This window comes from Nesoenas mayeri (genome assembly GCF_963082525.1).
Source record: "Nesoenas mayeri genome assembly, chromosome: 2".
Classification (NCBI taxonomy): Eukaryota; Metazoa; Chordata; class Aves; order Columbiformes; family Columbidae; genus Nesoenas; species Nesoenas mayeri.
The window spans coordinates 151,535,579-151,558,466 of NC_137543.1; the positions used below are offsets into that span (position 1 = coordinate 151,535,579).

A 22,888-nucleotide genomic window follows, 5' to 3' on the forward strand; every position below is an offset into this window, starting at 1 on the left:
CCCCAAGGAACCTCTCACCCTCCCTCTCCGCTGCCCCCATTCCACACCGGGTCCGCAGTTCCCCTCCACACTCCCTCCTCCTCCCCCCGCTCCGGAGCGAACGGCGTGAGCAGCTACCTTGGGCATCGCCGCCGCTGGTCAGCACCCCGATGGCCTTCCCGGTGCCTGAGAGGTTCTCGAAGAACTTCGGTTGGTGATCCATGGCGCTGCGGGGCCGGCGCCGGCGGGCGAGACGGAGCGAGGTCGCTGAGGGAGCCCCTGGCCGCGGGGCTCTGCCCTGCTACACGAGGTGCACACTCCGCTGGGTCGAGTATTTGGCCTCTGCGGGAAAAGAAGCCGAAAAAAACCCTCAGTGTAGGTGTGAATTTACAGACAGGTATATCTCTGTAGAAAAAGTGAGAGAAGGGGGCGGCTGTGTGAAAAAGCCAGGGGAAGAGAAAAAAAAAAAAGTGCAGAGATGCAGCGCTCACATGGCAGTGAACCACCCGCCTCTTCCCCGCCGTGCCCGCCGCCGCTTCCTCTCCCCGCTCCCGCTGACAGCGCTACGCGGCACCGCCCTCCAACGCCCCTGCTAGAGCGGCGGCTGACGGGCGGGCCAGGGAGCCAATGAGAAGGCGAGCTGCCGCCTCGAGCGGCGGCCGTTGCGGCGGGCGGGGTGGTGCAGTTACGTTCGGAGGGAGCTGGCAGGTGGGGGGAGGAATTGGCGCGCGGCTGAGGGAGCGGGCGGTGGCGTGGGCGGGGCTCCAGGTGGGGGCGGGAGGCCCCTCGGCGCCCTTCGCCCAGCGGCGCCTGGGGTGGGGGCGATGCGGAGGACACGGCTGAGGTCTCGGCAGGGAGGCGGCGGTCAGAGTTAACTTATCCTCTCTGCGATAGCGACTATGTGCCCCCGTCACGCCTGTGGAGCCGCGGGAACGAGTTCATCGGGCAGAAGCTCTCTGGCGGTCACAGCCTTGCTGGAGCCGCCGCCGGAGCCCCGCGGCGTGGGATGTGCCTTACGCTGGTCGAGAGCGCCCGGCCCGGCCGTGCCGTGTGGTTCGTGCTGCAGGCCCGGCGGGGCAGCCAGGGGCTCGAGTGGGGAATGTGCCCCCAGCCTGGTGATTACTTGCTGCCAGGTTGATGTAACGCGGCTTGGCCTGACTTCTCACACTCAGCTGTTGCTCAGGAGACTCGCCCCAGTGAGGGAAGAACACAGCGCCTGCTGTGTGAATGGAATAAGCGAAGAGAGTTTCTTCTGCCGCCCGGCCCAGTTTGTGTCACAGGCTCTGGCCCGCGTCTGCAGGGAAGCCTGAAGGCCTAGAGCTCCTCTCGTTCTCTTTTTGTCTCTCTCATCCCTTCTCAGGGTGTTTTGCTGCTGTGGCACCCTGAAACTGTAGCACGTAGGAAAAGGAAGCTACTTACTTTAAGTATTTACAGCTTAGAGACAAAGGTCTGAGGGAGCAGCAGAGGTAAAGCAACTGGTGGAAATTACTCCAAGTAGTAATCCCAGTCTTTCTGTCTGCCTTTTACTCCTGTTGTGCACTGATGCTTTTTCTTGAGTGTGTTGTACCAGTAAAGAAGCACTCTCTTAAACTCGCTGCATTGGCGTACAACAGAATAATTCTGTTGATCTGAGCAATGTATGTAGTCACAGAAAGAGCTTAAGACCCCGATTAAGCAAATAAAGCTGTATTATCCAATTTACAGTTCTTTGTGGTACTTAGCATAAGTAAAAGTATTTGCAGAATCAAGGGCTAGGTTACTTTCCCAAAATTATAAACCGAGTCAGGGAGAGTCAGGAACAGCAGCAAAATGCTGACTCAAGTTTTATATTTTAATTGCCGTAATAATTATTGTTTTTATTCAACATCTTCATCGCATTTTAGACTTAACTCACATTGTAAAAATACATGTGCTCATCCTGTCAACTTTCACACAGGCATGCTGAAGTACAGTCATTTGAGGAGTTCAGTCAAGATTACTCATAGTTGCATGTTCTAAGAAACCATACCTGCAAACAGATATCTATATGTAGTATTTGTGCAGCTCATATTTGCAAATCTGCTCAGAGGCTAAAATGAGTGCGTGATTTAACAATGGAAAAGACACATTACCAAATAGTTTGCATACTATGAACAATAGCAATTCTACAGGGAATTTACTGTATTCTTTCCTGAATCTGAGGAGAGCTCTGAGTCATAGATTGTAAGGGTTTGATCCAAAGCCTGTGAAATCAGTTGAAAGTTCTTTGGCTGATATAAACTATTATGTCTACTTTAAGATCATGAACCAATGGTAGTTTGTAATGTGAACAAAGCTTTGCGGAAGCTTTGCTTTGGTACTCTTTGGTTTGATGCGGTTACTCAGTCATTCTTTAGAATTGGCTTACTTTGTTTTATTTGCTGTAGCTAAATCATTCACACTTTGTCTGGAAGTGGACTTGTCCCTATTGCTTCCAAATACAGCATTGATACCAAGGCGCTATTATTTTCTGGCAGAATTTTTTTTTTTTTTATAATTGCCTTTTTGTTACATAATGAACTTATAAGTTATGTGTTTTTTTCACCCTTGTATATCTGAGAAGCTGCCTATAATTTCACTGTTCGTATCATTTATTGTAGCTACTCATTGTTCTTCAGCAGAGCTCACAGGAAATATTTGTATTTTGTCCGTGTCAAGTCATTAAAGTAGAGGTGGGAGGAGAGGAAAGCATGTGGAACTGTTTGTTCCTGGGGCTATTTTGATGTACTTTAATATCTTCCAGCAATACAATTGCCTATAACCTTACAAGGAGTGACTTCTTGGCTTAAGTATTGAAGATTGTTGGAGGAAACAGTCTTATTTAACCTTGTGGGGTATAGTTGCAATGCAGCTAGGTACGTTTGTATAAATCATGCTGACACTAAGAGAATAGGCTCTTTCAAGATGTGCAAACTGATACTAAAGAAATGGCATATCTGAATAAAACCTCAGCAGGTAATTTGCACACTACATTAGGCACTCTAATCGTCCTCTTACTGTAATAATAAATAGAATCAGTTTACAGGCGATAGGGAGGGGGCAGGTGAGTTTTGACTGTTCCCTGACACTGACCATTGCAGAAGCTCTGCTACATCCTTTTCTCATTGCCTGTTTGTTCCTTGTGCCAGCTAGATCAAGCCTATCTGCACATTTTTAAATCTTATGACTGCCTAAGAAATCCTGATTGACCCTTTAGAAATACTTGGAATTGCTGCACACCTCAACTTACTGTGCCAGTATTGTTACACATGCTGCCATTGAACTATAAATGGTTCGTATCATGGATGTAATACAACAGATACATCTAGTACTTCATCTGGCACAACATCTTCCATTGAAATAAAGTTTAACTGGGAAGAACAAGTCATGTCCCAAAAGGATGAGATTATTGCATGAGTAGCAGAGCTGAATGAATGGATTTTTCAGCCAACTGAAACTGTTTTCTACAGCTAGACCTTTCATATGTGAATTCTCTGGCATCCAGTGGTACGTGAGCCCACACTTCAAGTTTGTCTGAGGCACTTACAGGACCTGTCTCTTCTGCCCAGCCGTCATTTTTACATGAGACTTATGAATCATAAAGACAATTAACTTTGCATATTCAACTATATAATGTTATTAAAAACCAGACAGAACAGAGAATGAGATGGAAGCATTTACAGAAATTCCATCATTTTAAAATGAAACAGGCTCGTCATGTAACACACAGATTAGCATGAAAAGAAGGAAAGAAGTAATCACAGTATCATTTCTGGGCAGAAGGTGCCAGTGATTTTTTTAAAAGAACTGCTTTCTTCCATTAATGCTACAATATTCCCTGGCCCTACTTGTTGCATGTAAGCTCTTGTACTACAGTCTATTTCCTATTTGTTTTCACCCTTCAACTGTGTCATTCTAACAGTATAAAATCTGTACTACAGGGGCTGAATTCTATGAGTTTCTTTTCCATTTCTCTCCTGCATAATGACAGTCTTAGTGACACTAATATACACAGGGTTTGCTTTATGCTAGAAATGTAAGGTGTAAATGAGAGGAAATACAGAACTAGTGTGGGACAGGAGGTAGAGGAAAATCTCCAAGAGATTCAAAGGACTTCCTATTAAGAATTGGATGAGGAAGGAAGGGAGATGAGGGCAATGGAAAGATAACACAGATTTGAGAAGGGCATGTGATTGTATCCAGTCTTTTAATAAATATTCAAACAATATTTTCTATTGTATTTTTCTTGTTTTCATCTCTCATTGATACTGATTTTGTTAGGGAGAGAACAGCAATTAACATAGCCTTGGGGAGAAATTTACTTAAAACTCTGACCAATATAGGCATTATGGAAAAGGTGATAAAAATATTAATGTTATTTCCCAGTTGTCATATAAAATGTATCAAATAATTTTCCCTGTAAATATGGATAATGTCCTGAGTCACTGTAATATCAACTACTAAAAGATCGTGAGTCACATCAGTTGTCTATGAACATGCCCATTTTACACAGGGACAAAAACAGTAGCATATTGTAGGAAGTGTAAGCCATTTACACTGCCCAAGTCAGCACAAGAAACAGAAGAGGGAAAAAATGTCAACTATAGAGGATATTTGATTATTTTCAGTGAGGGATGATAATGTAAAACATTACCATATTCATTATGAAAGAATATCACGTAGTGAATATCAGCTACAACTTTTTCTTGACTTTAAAATGGCTGTTGCTTTGAATTTGCTGTACCTGACTCTTCAATTGAGAGTTCGGGTACCAGTCTAAGGCATTGATGAAATTACCACTAAAATCAAACTGCAAGACTTTTTAATGATGCTTGAATAAGCCCTTGTATAAAAGAAAAACACAAGTCTAATCCGTATGTTTACTTAATTATAACTCTATTTAAAAAAAAAAAAAAAAAAGACAATGATTGAGCTTTTTTTTTTCTTTTCCTAGCAGTTATTTGTAAAACAGGATAAAGCACTAGCTAATTAATCCATAGCCAAAATATTTGGAGTGGGAATGTTGTTATATAACTTCAAAACCAAGAAGTATGGTTCAGCTTGTACTAGCTTTGACGCTTCCAAGTTTTTATGGAAAATGTTCTGAAAATAGTTATATGGAAAATGTGTCAGTATGGTCTTTAGACTTGATAGTTATTTCTTCCACCAGAAATTCATGTATCTTTTCTTAAATGGCACATACTAAAATTTCTAATTTGTCCTCAGCATGTTCATTATGTGGCATTTTTTCTTCCTCCTGCTGCCAACTACTAAATTCACTGTTCAGTGCCACCATCAGATACTATTAACATGCTATGTTTTTCTAGTTATGTAACTTTCACACTATCGTTCTTGAAAAAAACCAGATCTAAGGTCCTAAAAATGCCTATTTCTGTGGTTTGACTTACCTGGAGTTCACTTCTCAATTTAAAAGTATGTTTTTCATGTTTTCTTGGGTGGGAAAATGCATGACTGAGCTAAATAACACCCCAAAATATTGCGAATCAAAGAGGATTTGCGTTATTGTGAAAGGTATGTTGTGTCAGATATGCTAGGCTTGGAGTAATTGAGCCATGCTAGTCATACATGTATCATAATTACTCAGATGTTTAAAAAAGTTAGAAAAAACTGCTTAAGACGCTTCATTAAAAGGAAATGTTGTGCTAATTAAAATATTAATGAATCATGCAAATGACTGAATTATTTCTCCTGGTTCGAGAGAGAAAAATATGTAAGCCTTTCTTTCTCACCTAGAAAACTTCTGTAGTGAGCCTTCGTTTGATGCCACAGGATAATTTTTAAACTTGCTGTGCTGTGACCCACAAAATATATGTGTGTATATATATATATATATATATGTGTATATATATAATGTCTACTTGGGGAATGGATAGGAGCATGTATACATGTTCATAGTCTGCATTAAAAGGATCTAGACTAATCCTAGTATTCTCAGAATGTAGTACTCCTGCAGCTTTCTATTAAGTAGTGCAAATGATCTTAAGATATCAAGAATTCCTACTGTTTATGTGATTATATTTGTTTTCTTTAATGCTCAATATACAAATATGAACACTAGAATATTGTCTAGAATGCGGAACTTCTTTCTTATAGATGGGTGCCCTAACTACTTGATTATTAGATGATATCATTGTAACAGCTTCAGCAGGAGTGTTAAGAGAGTCCTTATCCAGAAAAATGTTCTCCTGAGTGACAGAGCAGGTTGTGGAGGAAGAGTTCAATGTACTTGGGCAAAACTGATCTCAGGAGCATTACTTTCTGGTCTCATGCGGTAATTGTCAGGCAGTATTATATAAAAGGTGAGCACTGTTGAATTTTCTGTGGAAGTCACTTCTGTTGAAGCATGAATAAAATGAAGGAGTTCTCTGAAGATTTATTGTATCATATTCCTCAGCAGAGTTTGGTTGAAATAATTCTTGGTCTTTTGCTTCCAAAAAGGCATAACTACAGGACACATCAACTAAGTGCTTATGTGGATTGGGGCCAAATGGAAAATTTGGCCTGAAGCTGTCTCTGTCTTCTTCCCTCAGCAGAACTGATGGAAATAACTGCAAAGGAAAAAAAATTCTGAAGGAGATAAAGAAGAGTTTATGTGATTTGTGTAACTTAGGGTTTCTTAAGGAACGAGTAACCTCTTCCCCTCTTTTATGACCTTAGGGATCATTTTTATGTGGAAAAGAAAATCAACCAAAAAACCACAGAAATGTTTTTCTACTTAAAATTGTGTACCTTTAATTATACTTGAAGAAATGGTACCTTTAGTATATAATATAATATGAACCTAGTTACACAGTTACTGATACGATGAATTAAAAATGCAGTTTCCCCAATTATTTGTCTGTGAAGCAATTCCTCCAAATATGCAGCATGATACTGGAGAATTTTCATTTATCTAAAACTAAAGTAATTTAAACTATGGTTTATGATCTGCAATCTTTACATGTTTTGTAAAACATGAGAGTTAAACAAGGGAGTTTGTTCTCCATTGCATTGTAAATCCTCAACTTCCTACTTTATGTTTTTGCATAAGTTATAGTATTTCTATTAACTTTATAGGTACTGATAAGACGGTGGATTAGATATATATTTCTCACAGGATTTTTTTCCCTTTAATAGTAGGTTTCACCCTTTACAATAGAAGTTATGTATATTTTCTTTGCAGTTTTGTGACTTGCCCAAAAATGGAAGCTCCAGCAATGCCTAAAGTAACCTGGTTGATGAGACTTCAGGCAGCCATTAGTGATAGATTGCTCAGACAGATCGAATTATATACGACTGCATTTTTTTGTTGTAGCTGCTATGACCCTAGCCCTTGAAAGGCTCTTGTTATTCAGTGTGGTGTCTTACTATTGGACTGAAAGAGGATTCAGTGTTCAAAATGCCTGAACCTAACGGAAACACTAATTTGGGGGATTGTGAGGGTGGTGGTGGGGGAGCATAACTGGTCAAAATGGAATGTATTCCAGAGTGAACAGGACGTCTTTGTCTCTTCCACAAACTCTCTGGGGAGTACAGTGCCACAAAGTTGTGTTTCTGAAGGAGTGAGGAGACTGGAAAAGCAGTTTGGGTAGTAAAGCAGACAGTGGGGCCCTCGTTAGAGCTTGTGTTTTAGCAGCCAGTAGTTTCTGAGAAAGATTACAAGCACTTAGAGAAAGCAATAAAGTTTGGTATTTGGTTCAAACAACTTGCACTTCAAGCAGCAGTCTTTACATTTGTGGTTGTGGTTGTTGTTGTTGTTATATTCTGTTATGGCATCATGAATAATATATAATGGCAAAGATCATTTCTTCGAGAAGATGTATTTATTTTTACTTTCTCTGTTTCTTGGTCAATCAATACCTCTCATTTCCTAGCAGTCACTTGCTCTCTCACTCTTCTCCCCACTCCAGCCTTCCTTTTCTTCCTTTCATTTATTTTGCTACCATCTATTTTCCTTTGCTCCTCCTTGTTTTCCCTACTTGCAACTTCCTTTCTGTCTCTTTCTTTCTTTTTTAATGCTGGAGGGAAGAATAATGTCAGGAGTTTTTTCACTCCCGTTGATAGTTTTAGTATAGTAGTTAACTGGTACAAATTTAATATTCTGACCACAGATTTGAGATCATAACTGATGATGAAAAACATGGAATGTTTCCATTTGTGAAATAAAATAAATAGCCTTTAATGACTAAGCAGAGTCATTTTCATTTGCGACATGGTGTGTTTTCTTCCTGTGAAGGGAATTAATAACATCTTGTCATTTCTCCTTGTCTGTGAAATTTAAATAGTTAGCAGAGACGTATTTCATATTGATTTCTTGTAAAAATGCCTTTGTATGCATCCTCTGCTCAGAGTGACACCAGAAGAAGTCTTATCATACATTATGTAGAACAAAAAACAAACAAACAAACAAACAAAACCTCAAACAAAAACCATATTGCATATACCAGAACCTACAGTTTAGAAATACTTTGACAGGCATAGCTGAGAAGTTAAGTAGCATATTTAAAACCAGTGGAACAGAGCAGGGGAAAACAAACAGCAAACAAAACAAACCCAAACAAACAAAGCCAAAACATTACCCCAAAACCACCACTAAACAACACCAATACAAGACTGGTTTAGCTTTTTTTTACAGAGTTAATAACGTAAACTTATATGAAGTGTAGTATTTAAGAGTATATGCTAGTACTAAGAACATATTAAATACCTGACTTCTTACATGTTGATATTTTTCTTGTACTTGCATTATAATTCCTTGGCATTCCGTAGAATTCTGATAAAGAAAACATTGTTCATGCACGTGACTGAAGTCCTTTTATGGTATGTTTGATAATACCATTAAGGTCATGATGTGAAAATAATCAGTATATTGTGAATGAATGGTGGTGGCCGGGGTCAGACATAGATGGAACACATTTAATGTTTAATGTTTACAGTCAATTAGATTAGGCTGCTTATTGCCCTTCCAGGAAGCCAGTCTTTCTTCGACGTTGAATGCCTCTATTTGCATCTCTAGACTGAATGCCTCATATGTCTCTTGTCTTTGAAATATGAAGGTTGTGTATTAAATAGTTGCTTAAAAAAAAAAAAAAAAAGCTGCTGAAAGAACAGGTACAATAACAACAGCTTACTGGACACATTCAAAAGAAAATACTTCTTACCACAAAAGAAAAGGAATATTCTACATAGATTAAAAATTCACTCATTAATTAACATGATATAAAAGGTTATCTGTCATGGTATTTACTTTTCATTATCGCTTTAGTGAGTTCATAACTTGATCAAATTAAATTTTACTATCAAGACCAAGATGTAAAGTTAGCTCACAGCAGCAGCTCTCTCAGTTTCGTGACATGCTGGAATGGATTCTGAAGGAGTAGGCAGGAATAGGAGAGGTCATTGAGAGTTTGAGAGATAATCTGATGGGCTAGAAGGGGAACTAAATTCCAGAGCAGGACGGGCCCCATGAAGAGCTAGTATTTTGGCTACTTCTGGGAAGCCATGGTCCAGATCTTCTAGTCTTCCCCCCCAATACACTTGTCCATAGTGAGTCTGATTTCTCCATGAGGTCAAGATCTGCTTCCATGAAGCTTCATTCCATTTGAGTGGCACAAGGTGATGCTCACCAAGCCAGACACCTGTGGCAAAGTCCTTCCATTTTAATAGGTGACTGAGAAGGATAAGAATTCCCATCCTATCCCTGAAACAACTGTCCTTAGATTGAGACCTTGCTAGTCCTTAGGGTCACGATGTACCATTGTGAGCAAGCAAATCAAGCAAGTGGCTGTCTTAGGAAACTCTGATACTTTCCAGTTTGTAGAGCCAGACTAGGGTGGATTACTGGAAGTTAAATAAGCAGAACAGGGGACAAAATTAATCACATAAGGATAAGTAAGACAGGAACCGACACAGTAGAGGTAATGTCTGCTAGGCAATACATTTTAATGCCTTCTTAACCTTTGTATTGTACCAATAAAATTAATTTATTAAGAATCACAAACTAATGTGAACAGCTATGAGGAATATTCACTTTTCTTACAGCTTCTACCTTGGAAATTTTCAAGACCTGACTGAACAAAGCCCAGAATTCAGTGTTGATACTGCTTTGAACAGGAGCTTGAATTTAGGTCTCGTGAGGTCCCTTTCAACCTAAATTATTCTATGATTCTAAATTATGCTCAATTTTGTAAATTGCTAAGACCTTGAATGTGTGCACTAGCTTCTTATTTATATGGAATAGGAAGGCAAATATTCTTGTATCTTTAAGTGCATTTACAAGCAAGCAGATGATATAAGTCATACATTTCTGAACAGTTTTTCTTTGAGGTTGAAAAGATAAAAGCTTTGGTTAGTAAAAGTATTCAGAAGCTATTGTCTTATTCTTGTTTACAAAGGTCATTATGTCCAAGTGCTAGCATGAAAAAGTAGCTGTAAAAAACAGTGGTGCAGAAAATTATTTCCAAGACAACCAGAAAACTACTGCTTATAGTCATGTTCTTTATGCTTCTTGCTATTTGTACTTTCCTTCTGAAAGCAGTTTTATTTCTGTTTCACTGGACTTTAGTCTGTAGATGTCCCTGGACTCAATGCTTTCACAGAAAAATTTAAATAGAAATTTTTTGTCAGAAGCAAATAAATGAAGTCCTCAGTCCTATACACAAGATAATTAAGTGCTGTTTTGTGCCTGTAAAAGTTGGAAGCATGGTTGTAGTAGCTTGCTTTAACAGTAGTGTCCAGTGCCATGGATCAGGTCCTGTGCTGCAACCTTGTAGCATGGAGAAACCCTCTTTAGGGCAACACAGAAAGAGGTTGCTCCCCCACCAGTGTCACAGTTTTGCGGTAGTCAAGCTTTGACTTATTTATCTATCTATCTATCTATCTATCTATCTATCTATCTATTTATTTTTATTATTATTATTTTTTATGATGAGGGAAGTTTGGCACAGACTTTAACACTCTATCTCAACATTGCCATGCATCTGAAAGAGGTTGTGCACACGTTTAGACTGCCAGCCAAGTTGCAGTTGCTCTGAAAATATTTTTGTTTCAAGAAAAAAACAGTGTAGTTTTAGAAACTTGGGATCGTGAGAGGAAAGTCTTACTGTGCAGCCGACATGAGTCAGTGCAAAACTGTGATTAATGAGCAAACAGGGAGCACTTCATAGTTTGAAGAGAGCCAAACCCAGGGAGGTCCCTTGATGTCCAGGATAAAGTGTCGTTAGAAGCGTGGAGATGCCAAAATAACTGAAATTGCAGTTATTTTCTTTGTGATTTCTAGGGCCAGAATCTCCCTGAAAGCTGCGCACACTGGCAGGAGGCTACAGTCTGTGCTGCTGTGGATGATGTGATCAAGCGATGGGATGTGGCTGTAGAGTCAGGGCAGTAGTGAAAATGAAACTGGAGGTCTGTCAGTAGCATCCAAGTCTGGAGCAGCAGTGCCTTACAGGAAACCCTCAAGCAGCCCTTGGTTGGTGAACACTCGGACAAAGTGTCATAACTGTCCTTAAGAGGAAAGAAGTAATGTGGGTGTTGGAGGGAGACTCAGCTCAGGATGTGTCCAGCACAAGGATGACAGTCTCCTGGCACATGGCAGGAGGTTGTACTCTGTTCCTTCATAATGGAGCTAATTCAGTTTTATAACCCTTTCAGCCTTGTAGTGAGTTGACATAGTCATGTTTGCAGCACGACCTTGGTTCTGGCATGTGTTAGGGCTTCAAGTTAAACTTAGTTTGTGTGAGATAACAAACAGGTACTTGGCAGTTATAAAGTATTTATTTCCTTTTTCCCATGCCATCCACAATGGAAGTGTGGTTTAATAAGATGGTAGAAGTTTGAGGTAGAAATGGTTGCTAGGCCACCAATCTTATACCACAATACAAAGTTATTTCCTAAACTTTATTTTCTGGTAACTTAGAATTTCATTAACAAGCACAACTGTTAAAAGTGATTTATAATAATCTTACATCTGCACTATTACTGTTGGTTTGAGATGGCTGTGAATAGTAACAGTGTTGTTATCAGTGCTAAGTTAGGGATTCTGGTTTTTTGTGTGTTTTGGTTTGTTTGTTTGTTTGCTTGCTTGTTTTTGTTTGTTTGGTTTTTAAGAAAGGCTGTTTTTATCAGTGACTTAAATATATGCATTTAGGTTCTGTGTTACCGATACTTACTTCTTCTTGTATCTAAAGCTATAAAATAATTTATATTAATCTAAAAGATTCAGCTCTCTTCGGTCTTCATTGCTCTTTTGTTGAAGAGTACTTATGCATTTTAAGCACTATTTCTAGGGCACTTGACCACCACTGTTCTACAATTTTTGTGTCAGTGACCTTTACAGGCATCCGCATTCTTAACTTGTGGAATCAATCCAAGGCAGGTTTGTTTTCAAGTCGCATTGTTCATTTGTAGTGCTGATTGTATATTAAATGTGGCAAGAAGTACACCACTTCCTTTATAACATATGAATGTAAACATGGAAATTGGATAATAGTATCACATTTTCAAGTTTTATTTGCTTTGGCTTCTGTGTTATGATTGTGACTGCCATTTCCAGTAATAATTCATGGCATGCACATGCATGTTCTAAAATTCTTGTATGCCACAGCTTTATGGTTTAATAGACAGTCTTGAAATAGTTTCCAAATAATTAACCGAAAGTAAGTAATTTTGCCATGTAGATATTGTACTTTAAAATGAAAGTTGCATTTTGTTTTCTCTTTCGAGGTCTTGGGAGCCAAGAAGAAACCTGTCTTTGATCAGAAATCAGGAATTTAGATGTGAGAAGGTGCCATATGGCAGTTCAGTAAAAATTAAAGTGGTGCAATGTTGTGTTTTTATGCATAATGCACATTTTGGAACTAAGTTTGCTTATTTAAAAAGCAAACACAAACTTTTCCTTCTGTTCACATTCACAGGAGTATATTTGAATTTTAACCTACTAGAAAGTTAGAGCAGGCTGTTGCTTATATTAAGAGTGTAAATAATATTTACGTATAATAGGTATAACATTCACTGACAATTTTACATGGATTATCTATAATGTTTCTGAAGAGGCAGCTGGGATCCACAAAACGAAAACACAGACATCAGGAAGAATATCTGAAGTCATACTTTCCTTCCAGCAAGCAACATTTAACAGCTCCATGACAAAAGAAAGGAAACTCTTATCTGTAATTTTAGTGATACAGACATTAAGAGCCATGTGTCCAGTTTCAAGTCTGGAAAGAATTTGAGAATCTGCTGTGCTCGACAAAGGCCAGACATGGTTTTCTGCTTTAGAGCTCCTACTCTAGATGGAAAAGCTGAGGTTCCAGGTAAACTTGTTATTTCTGATGAGGCTGTTTTATAAACTCAGATCGCAAGTGATCAGTGCTGCAATAAAAGCCTTCCTTGGGAAAGGTATTGACTTAAAAAAAAAAAGCTGGACTTTTCTAGGTTTTCCTGAGATGCAGTTGTGGTATGTGCAGGGAAAAATGCAGGTGGAACAGGAAGAAAGAGAAAAGCACAACCAGGCAGGAAAGAGCTTTTACCATAAAGTACAGCCTCTTTACTGCAGAACTGCTGTTCAGTTTGTCAGAAACAGCATTGTCTATCAACAGTTGCCAGCAGAAAGAAACACTTTGATATTCCAATCTAGCTACAATGGGGCTCTTAACTTGTACTGGACTTGTGTATTTTTTCAAGTGGAAATTCAGTAACATCGTAGTATCACAGTGAGTGAAGTAGTAAAAGTAAATTGGAAGGAGCAGCATGTTTCTTATAAAATCCTTGAGATCTTTTTCTGTGAAACTTTTAGAAATATCTAAAGTAAAGTAAACACTTTGGTTTAGGTTGATTATGGCAATAAGGTTGTCACATAAAGTGTGTATTGTTAACAAAGTTCAATAAAAAATACAAAAATTATCCATTCACCATAGAGTATTAGAGTTTTGATATGTAATGTGGAATCTGACTCATACAAGCTGAAGTTCCTTAAGCTGAATGGCAAAATCTCTGTTATGATTGGAGAAGGAGGAGGGTTCTCTGGAGAATAATTCAGACCAACTATTTTTTTCTTATTAGCTACAAATAGCTTCCCTACTTTGTCCTTGCTATACCATTTTTTTTTTCACTTGTATGTCTCAGAATCAAGATCCCAGAAAAAGGCAATGCAGGCCTTATTTCTTCTAACACTGTGGTTTAGCTCAGAATGCTCATAGTACCACATAGGGCTTTAAAATGAAAGCCAGGTATTCTCATTAAATCATAGAGATTGATTTATGGTGCTCATTTCTCCTTGTTTTCAACTGTAAGTTTATGTTAAAAGATGATACACTACAGTTTTCCTAATGTTGCCTGAATAGCTCAGTTGCTGTAGCTGGATAAACTCAGCAGTAGGAAAAAGTCTCCTATTGCTGACTTGGTCTTATACTGTTCTTCCACATCCCTCTTGAGATGCCTCTGTGCAAGTGGAATGTTTGAAAACTTCAGACTTTAAATAACCAGTGTGTATTTTGTTTGTCATATGGTGATAACATAAATATCTCCATTTTCACTTGTTCCTGCTCTTCTTGCCATTGCTGTACACCACCAGGTCCTTTTCTCCTCAGTAACAGCTGGGTCGAGGACAGGTACAGGCTCTCAACATTTTGGGTACACCGAAATACACACACTGAACCCAAGTGACAAATGCAATGATGTAATGTGTTTCATTAATTTAATTAGTTGAGGCTCTAAGAAGGGTGCCACTAAACTTTTAATGTGGTGTTAACGGATACAGAGTGAGGAAAAAGTTAAGATCAAATTACATAGCACAACATCGGAAAAAGCCCACAAAAATAAGAATGTGGGCATTCAGAGTCATCATGGAGCCACGTGCATATTGGCAAGAGTGACAACTCTCTTGTCACTTCCGTAGGTTGGAATTGGAGACTCAATAAATCTAGTCTCAAGAAAAATGCTATTTAATGCAACCTCTGACTCAGTATTATCCTTTGAAATATGTTATTTACTTAAAAGATTGTGTTTACTACATCTGAGGTTGTACACACATCTTTTGTTTGTCAAGACTACCACACAGGACTGATTTTACACCGATGCCTTAAGATGAAATTTGGAGTGTGAATAGTCAACTGGTGCAAGAAACTATTCTTGAATTTTGCTATTATGGATTCCTATTGGCAGATCAAATAATCAAGTTTGCTGGACTTAAATAGCCGTGATAGAACAGAATATTTTAAAGCCTGTGCATAGTAGTGACTTCAAATGGAGGAAAAAAATAAATCTAGTCTATTCCAAAAGAGTTTTGTAGTGTATACAGCTTGTTTGCTTTATTTATATTCTGAAATACTGTCATGTTTAAATACTTTGTAAAAATACACTGGGACAATATATATTTAATCCTGTATCTCCAGCTTTCTGAGACAAATTATAGGCTGTTTTACACAATCATTCTTTCATATTTTTATGTCTCTTCCTTTTAAAAACCTTTCTCCTCCTACCTCCCCCATTTTTCCTCAATACATGATTAGTGTTTTTGAAGATGCCGAGTAACTTCTGTCTTTTTCCAAAGCATAAAAATCTTTAGCATTTCTAATGCTTTTTTCCAGGAAAAAACCAAACCAAACCACCACCAACAAAACAACAACAACAAACAAAAAACCAAACAAACAAAAAAACAAAACAAAAAAACATTCATGATAGTGAGTTATGCATTGTTTTGTTGTTTTTTTTTTTTACTCATGTTATACTTCTGCTGTATAAAGTGAGGATTGCTGTTAATCTGCTCTTCACTGCCTATGTGAAAAACTGATACTATTACATCTAGCCTAAGGTTTTATCATGTTATGGCCAAGTGTTTTAAAGCCAGCTCAGGTATTTTTGTTCTACCTTGTACTCTAGAGAGGTGTCCTTGGAATGGTCCTTAATGGAAGCCTCATACTTGCTAGTCCAAACTTGTCACTGTCTGGTATACACAGTGTATTGTGGCCATGGTTTGTGACACTTGTCTCCCAGACAGAAGTTTGAGAAATAGAGAGTTCTTAGTTTCATATATTGCTTTAACTTGCCCACATATGTGCAAATACACAGAAAAATATGTTCCTATGAAGGGAACGCAGATTGTTTTAATCACTGAACATCTAAGAAGGTTAGAAAATGCCCAGCTTTCCCAGCAGGAATTAGTGTCTGTCTTTGGCTCCTACATGAAATACACAGTATCACTGCTAGATGCCTAAAGAGTACCTAATCCTAGTATACCTTCTTCTATGGTAAAGATTGAGATAGATATTGTAAAAATGATTCATTCATCAAACGATTCATTAGCTTAGACTTTAAAGCCCAATGCATCTCTTTGCTCCTTTATTTTTGCAAAGTTGTTTTAGTGTGCTCATATTTTCTGCATTGAATGTTTAAAATAATTGGTGTCCTTTCTAATTTGATTAAAATGGGTTATGACTGTTCTTAAAATAAATACTCAGACATATTAGCATAATAATCCTACCCTAACTCAATTTACAAATGTGTACATGTTAAGGAATAAAACAGTATATATATATATATTTTTGAAGTATATTCAAGGGAACACACCAGGAAGGTAAGGGTAAGACAATTTCTTTTTTTTTAATATAATTTCCTTTTTAGGTTTTTCATGCCATCAGTATATAAAATGTACTTATACTGGCAATGTACCTTTTATGATGGAAAGGCTGGATCCACATCCAAACTGCTGTAATGGATATCAATATCTTCCTTAGAATGCGGTATATGCAAAAGCACTTCCTTGGTTCAAAGATGTGGCAATTTTGTTCATTATTCTAGTTTATTATTTGTCTCAGTTGAATTTATTCATTGAAGAAGTTTGATTCTTGTATTGATAACTGTGTGACTTCGAGAGGTTATTTTTTCTGTGCGAACACTGTCTGCACTCTCTTTGCTCACTGATCTGTGATACAGGTTTCAGCTGAGTGAACAGCTTGTGCTTCCGATGATGCATGAATACGACAGGGTAATGAATATGCCATGAAAGGTGATCTAAACATCAAAACTGGATTTGTTCTTAGGCTTGGTGACAAAGCAGTAGATCTAAAAAGGTTAATATTGGTTACCTGGTTACTCTTATTTTTCCTTGTAAATTATAAAGTATTTTTTCCTAAATCATTTCTGAAAGAAGAGATGGGAGGATCTCAGGGATTTGGGAAAGTCATACTGAAGTGAGGTGCCAGGTTGCTGTGAAGACTTGAACCAGAGTAAAAAAAAGTTCAAGAATGGCAAGGAAATGAGACAGATATGGTATTACAAATATTTCTACTCTTTTCATCCTTCTACAATCTAAATTAAGTTTGAATATTAGAATCTTGTGCAAAGTCTCCTTATTTCTTTTAACATCTATGTTTCTCTGAAGAGACAGGTTGAAAACCAATGCCTAGAAATCTGGAACCACAGCAAGAAGACTTATCTCACTGCTAAAAGATGTTATGAAACACTGTTCATTCACAGTACCCCTCCTTTCTCTTCTTCAGAACTGTCAGTTCAATAGATGGTATCTTCTTTTATGGGCTTTCAAAAACCAGCGAGCTGTTTGGAAGAATGTGCCAGCATGCAGTGCTGCCAACGCCTATTAGACACCGTGTGAGCATTTAGAGGTGTTTCGCTATGTAGGGTCTTGTCTGTGTAATGGAATGCAGAAGTTTCTGTTTGGTTGGTTCATTGCTGGTTTCATATATATATATATAAAATTTACATATAGGTGATCAACCCGAAATCTCAAAATTCTTCATGAATTGTTCCAGAAGCCTGGCAGCGTGGCATTGTGTAAACAGGGCAAATCTTTTCACACATGAATGGGTAGGTGGCCTTGTAACTGCAGTGGCAAAAGTGCAGCAGTGCAAATGTATGGTATGAGATGTGCCATGGAAAAGCATTAGGCTGTCACAGGTTCATATTCCCATAACTTTGTGAATGTACTGTGAAATCAAGTAGTGTAACTGATGTGTTCATTTTTTAGCCTGAACGCGAGGTAAGGAGGGCCAGATCTGATACCTATTTTATAAAAAATGTCCTTTTATTTATTTATTTTTTTGGTGAAACAAACACAAACTTATCTACATGCTATTTTGCATCCTTTTTATTAAGGCTAAAATTATTATAGTAGTTCAGAAAAAAATATCTTGACAAAAATAAATTAGGCAGCTCATAGTTTTAAATAAGAACTATGTGTACACAACTTCCTTTAATTTTTAGAAAAACAAGGTAATTTATCTTGACACGATAGCAGATCCTCAAAGTGATGGAAACTGACTTTGCTAGTATCTTGCCCTTCTCCTGAAAGAGTAGTTTTCAATTCTTTGAAGTATCTCTCTGAATTGTGCGTGGATCTCTTGCCAAGTGCAGTGATCATTTGACTGTGAAGAAAAGATTATTAAGAAAGGTTTATTAGCTGTTTTGTAAAAAAGGACATCCAATATTATGGCAAGCAAAATGTCAATTGAGAACAAGCGTGTAATAATTTATTCAAAAGAACTTTAAGAAAAAAATACCAATAGTTTTAGGAACTCTATTAAGATTCAGTTTTTTTTGGTACATGAAACGATCATTGCTTTTTCATATCCATGGCTAATCCTGACCCATGATATGTAATATGTTTCTGAAAAGGCACAGACTGCTATGGGGTTTGATGCTAAATTAGAATTAAATGTTTTCTAAAAGCCTGTGATGTTATGATGACCTTGAAATGGATGTGGGCCAAAAGATTTTGTGTGAGTGAAAATCCATAGTGCTTGGTAATGGGCCACAATCCCACAGCTTCGATGAGAAGTGGGGCTGCTTGTATAAGAAGCTTTTCTATATATTTAAAATTCCTTAAAGTGAGCTTGAAGTAAGGAAACAGCCTACTTACTTTGGCAACGAATTTATCCATTTTTGTGAAGCAGTCTTTCACCTTAGATTCATGGATGTTAAGTCTGGGCTTCAGCTGTTATTTTAATGGAAAAGAGAAGAAACTGTTGGTTTGAACAGTGAGAAGTAAATAGAATTTCAACATGACTCAGTAAAACAACCCTCTGATTGACGTGGTCATGACCGAGAGCATTGCAGCGCTTCTATCCTGTGCAAGCCTGCTGAATGTGTTAATGTTAAAGATAGGGTAGCACGCACTTGCTAAGTCTACAAAGAGATCAGGGAATTGATATATCAAAGTTCAAAGCAAGGTAAGGGGTCTGTGGATGTTTTTTCCACATATTTTTAAGTAGTTTACTCTGCTGAAATAGACTGTATGCAGATCTAAATATTTTCCTGAAGTGTTTTGAATACAATTTCCTTGTAGTTCTTTACGTCTGCTTGTCTTGATGAAGTCATAGGTAGTTGAAGAAAAGCACATGAAATCGATATTTAGTGAGAATAATATATACTTCTGTGTAGAACTAGTGCAGCCTTTAAGGAGGAGCAAGTTAAATGTTGGCTAAGCGACATTTTTGTACATCCCATCTCAAAATAAGCCCACAAATATATATATGTGTGAATTTAAAACTGATTGTATCATACAGGTCAGTAAAAGTGCTGAAAGATGCCTGTCATTACTTGCATATAGACATTTTAAGTGCCGTTATTTGAATATATAGTCTTTGAAGTTTTCTGTCAGATTTTCAATATACATGTTATCAGATTTATTCACCATGAACGTATGACTTGAATATAATGCAGTGTAAAAAACAAATTATACTTACACAGTTCTTGAGCTGAGCATGGGTTTCATACATTCCTCTTAAAAAAAAGTTCTTATTTTGGAAAGGAGTGTCTGTCCTCTTGAAAAACTCAGCAATTTCATGCACTATATGAACAATGGCTGCATCATTATATTTAACCTGTGATGACAAAAAACAAATATAGATAAATTTAGTTTCTGAAGTTTGCACTTAAGTTTCAGTTAATGGTACATTTTCCACTGCCTAGGTCCGATTAGCATAAGTTCTTAAACAATTTTAACCACTTACTTGTGCTTTTCAGATTTTTTTAGTATAAAAATTACAGAAAGTAATACTCATTGCAAAGATGGTATTTATTTGAAAATTGGGAATTGTATGTGCAATTTCCAGTTGCAATTTTTGCTTTCATAAGGTGGTCCCCTATTTTGTAATGTAAATATACCTTACATTTTTGGACTGCATTGATATTCCTGGGTATATACAATGTATGAGGAATAGTCAACGAGAGGCCAAGACTGAAAAACAGATATTTTAAAATCAGATGCAAGACAATAGACTAAGAATGTGCAGCTCTTTCCTCACAAGCACAGTGTGTATCTGATGAAGGGGAGCTCCCTCTGTCTCAGAGAAAAGGGAAATACAAGAGAGGCTGATGATGCGTCTGTCTCTTTTGTTCCATGGTTACGTTTTGAAGAGATTAGCTGGAAGTGGGCTAAATGAATCGCAGTAGTACACTCCCAACCCCGTGCCTTCATATTTTGTGGCACTGCAGACCTGCACTGGACATGAACTGTCCACACAAAGTGCATGTGTGTGCTAAGTAGTACAAAAAATTACCCCTGCACTACTTTTATGAGGTCTGTTGCTGCCTGACACTGAAGCTGACTGATTCCAACTCATTTTCCACTTTAAACAGCAGGTCTAACAAAAAAGCATCTAACTCTTTTATTGTAAAAGTGGTATCGTAACTTAAGTAATAGGAAAAGCAAAAAATGGTTATTTCCATACGTAACCTTTCAGGGAAAAGAATTTGGACTGAAAAGTCAACAGTCAGACATATTATTTAAACCTGTAATTTACTCTGTCATAATTCTAATGTGAAAGTCTCATGACAAGGTAGAGCTGTTACAATGAGATAATGTCAAGTACATATCTTTTTCTACTTACGGCTTTTAGCATCTGCTCAGGGAAACACAAATCTTCCTTGCTCACTTCCTCACACTCCAAAGAAAAGCCTCTTGTGTTCTTAAAGAAAACATCAGCATAGAAATTTTAAACATGTGCAAAAACAGTTTTATTATGGAAACAATCATAGAAGAGTTCACTAATCAGTTGTTCTCTTAGCAATGAAGTCTATGAATTAATACATCAGTATATGTCTCATGAGGTTGTGTGAAGAAGATTAGTTTGCTTTCATGTTCCCAAGCCTATTTAAGATGGAAAAAATAGCTGCTTGTTACCTATTTCACCTTTTCTGAAATGTTCCAGGAAGCTCAGTCTGCCTGGTGTTGAGGAAAGGGCAGGCCTCAAAAGGAGCCAAATTGGGAAAGGAAGCATGCTTCCCATATAGCTGGTTCCAAAAACACCTTCAGAGAGTATTTGTTACTGTAGATGCTCATTTCTTTGAGTGGGATTATGTCAAGTTATTTATGGTGTTATGGTTTCAGCTGCTATCAGTTATCAGAAATCAGAGATGACCATGTACTCTAAAGTATGTGACTTGTGTGGAGGACATGGAGCTCTTTCTGGGAAGACACATAAATGTCATACATTCAACAGGATGAGTTTGAATTGAAAAATATAAATCTAACTTTTTTTTGCTTTGTAGAGAATGGACAACTGGCTCATAATTTTTAATAATGTAAAATAAAATGTGATCAGGCAATTATTACACATTTGAGGATTCCTTACATCTACACTGAAGAAAGATTGTAAATGACATCTATAGCTTGTGACAATATTTTACACATGGACATACCAGTTTCTCAATCTCCTTTAAGAGCTCACTCCAGTGCACACTTTCAAAGCACTGATGGCTCTTGCTTTGGCGATTCCCAAGGGATGCAGCAATAAGGGAGACACTGAGGAGGAAGAAGAAGCTCCCAGGGTAATACATTGTCTAGTTCTGGAACAATGAGAAGACAACAGAAGGCTTAATAGAATCAGGATGGTTTTACAGTTTTGTAAAATCACACAAGCACAGTTCATCATTTTCTCCCGCTTGTTCACTTTTACTCTCTGTTTACTAATGTTTAGTGATAGGCCTAATGAGTTCAGATTTTATGCTGGAACAGTTGGAAGTTAAATATGTTTATCCAATGTATAAACAGAAAAAAAATAATACAAAACTCCCTTCACTATATTATTCATATAGTATGTAAATGGTTGTATGTAGTTTTAAAAATCCAAATCTGATTTTCTGGAGTACTTATTTTCCCATTGTTTCTACATGGATAAATACATACAGTATTTAGAAAACTGGCATTAATTGCTATAGTAAATCTGACTAAATGTAAACTATTGCCTACCAAATAATGAATTAAAAAAATATATATTTTTTTTCCCCAGAAATTTGCTATGTAGTAATACCTGTAACCTTTTTATCTCCACCTCATAACATGGTTTGAAGCAATGACTTCAAAATGTAAGGTTATATTTTAGTCAGATATTTTTCATAAAACTCACTTGATGTTACAATAGTAAAGGAAGAAGGAAAAATGAAATGAGTAAATTAATCCCACCTAGAAAAATCAGAAATAAAATCAAAGAAACCTACCTTGTGGTTTATACTCAGTTCCTGGCTGTGCACTTCTATAGGATTCCTGGGGCACCATTCTGTCAGCTATCTCAGTCCCTTTTAAATGCTCTTCTCCCACATTTACAAATCTAGGACCACCTCCTCTCAGCAGCTGATGCAAAGTGAAACTTCCTTCTTTCAATATTCCATCTCTTATGTTGATTTCCAGGCAATAGAGAGGTTTTATGTGGGTGGCATAGAGGCCACATTTTAAAGTTTTTGTTTAAGCAGATAAAACCCAGATAGGCGAAGTCTGTAGAACAAAACGTTGATTTTACTTGACTGCACATCAACTTTATAGTTAGCAGTTTGTCACGTACAGGTGATAAAATAGAAAACTCACTGTTCTTCGTTATGACAAATATTTTCTTCTGTATTTACATTATTAATGTACAATTTCATATCATATATGTGATTTATGCTTGGATGCATAATATTT

General features: G+C 37.6%; 1 protein-coding gene across 4 annotated transcripts in view; it reads right to left on the reverse strand.

Annotated features, from left to right (window-relative positions):
* Positions 1-202, reverse strand: part of PFKP (phosphofructokinase, platelet) — a gene marked incomplete at its 5' end in the record, with an annotated part of 48,986 nt that extends 48,784 nt beyond the window's left edge. For 3 of the 4 annotated variants that reach the window (XM_080339828.1, XM_080339827.1, XM_080339826.1), the window contains one exon: positions 118-202. In XM_080339828.1, the coding sequence (XP_080195954.1) occupies positions 118-202 (85 nt within the window). The remainder of the gene's footprint in view (positions 1-117) is intronic. The other variant, XM_080339829.1, reaches the window with a different exon arrangement.
* Between the last annotated feature and the right edge of the window lie 22,686 nt (positions 203-22,888).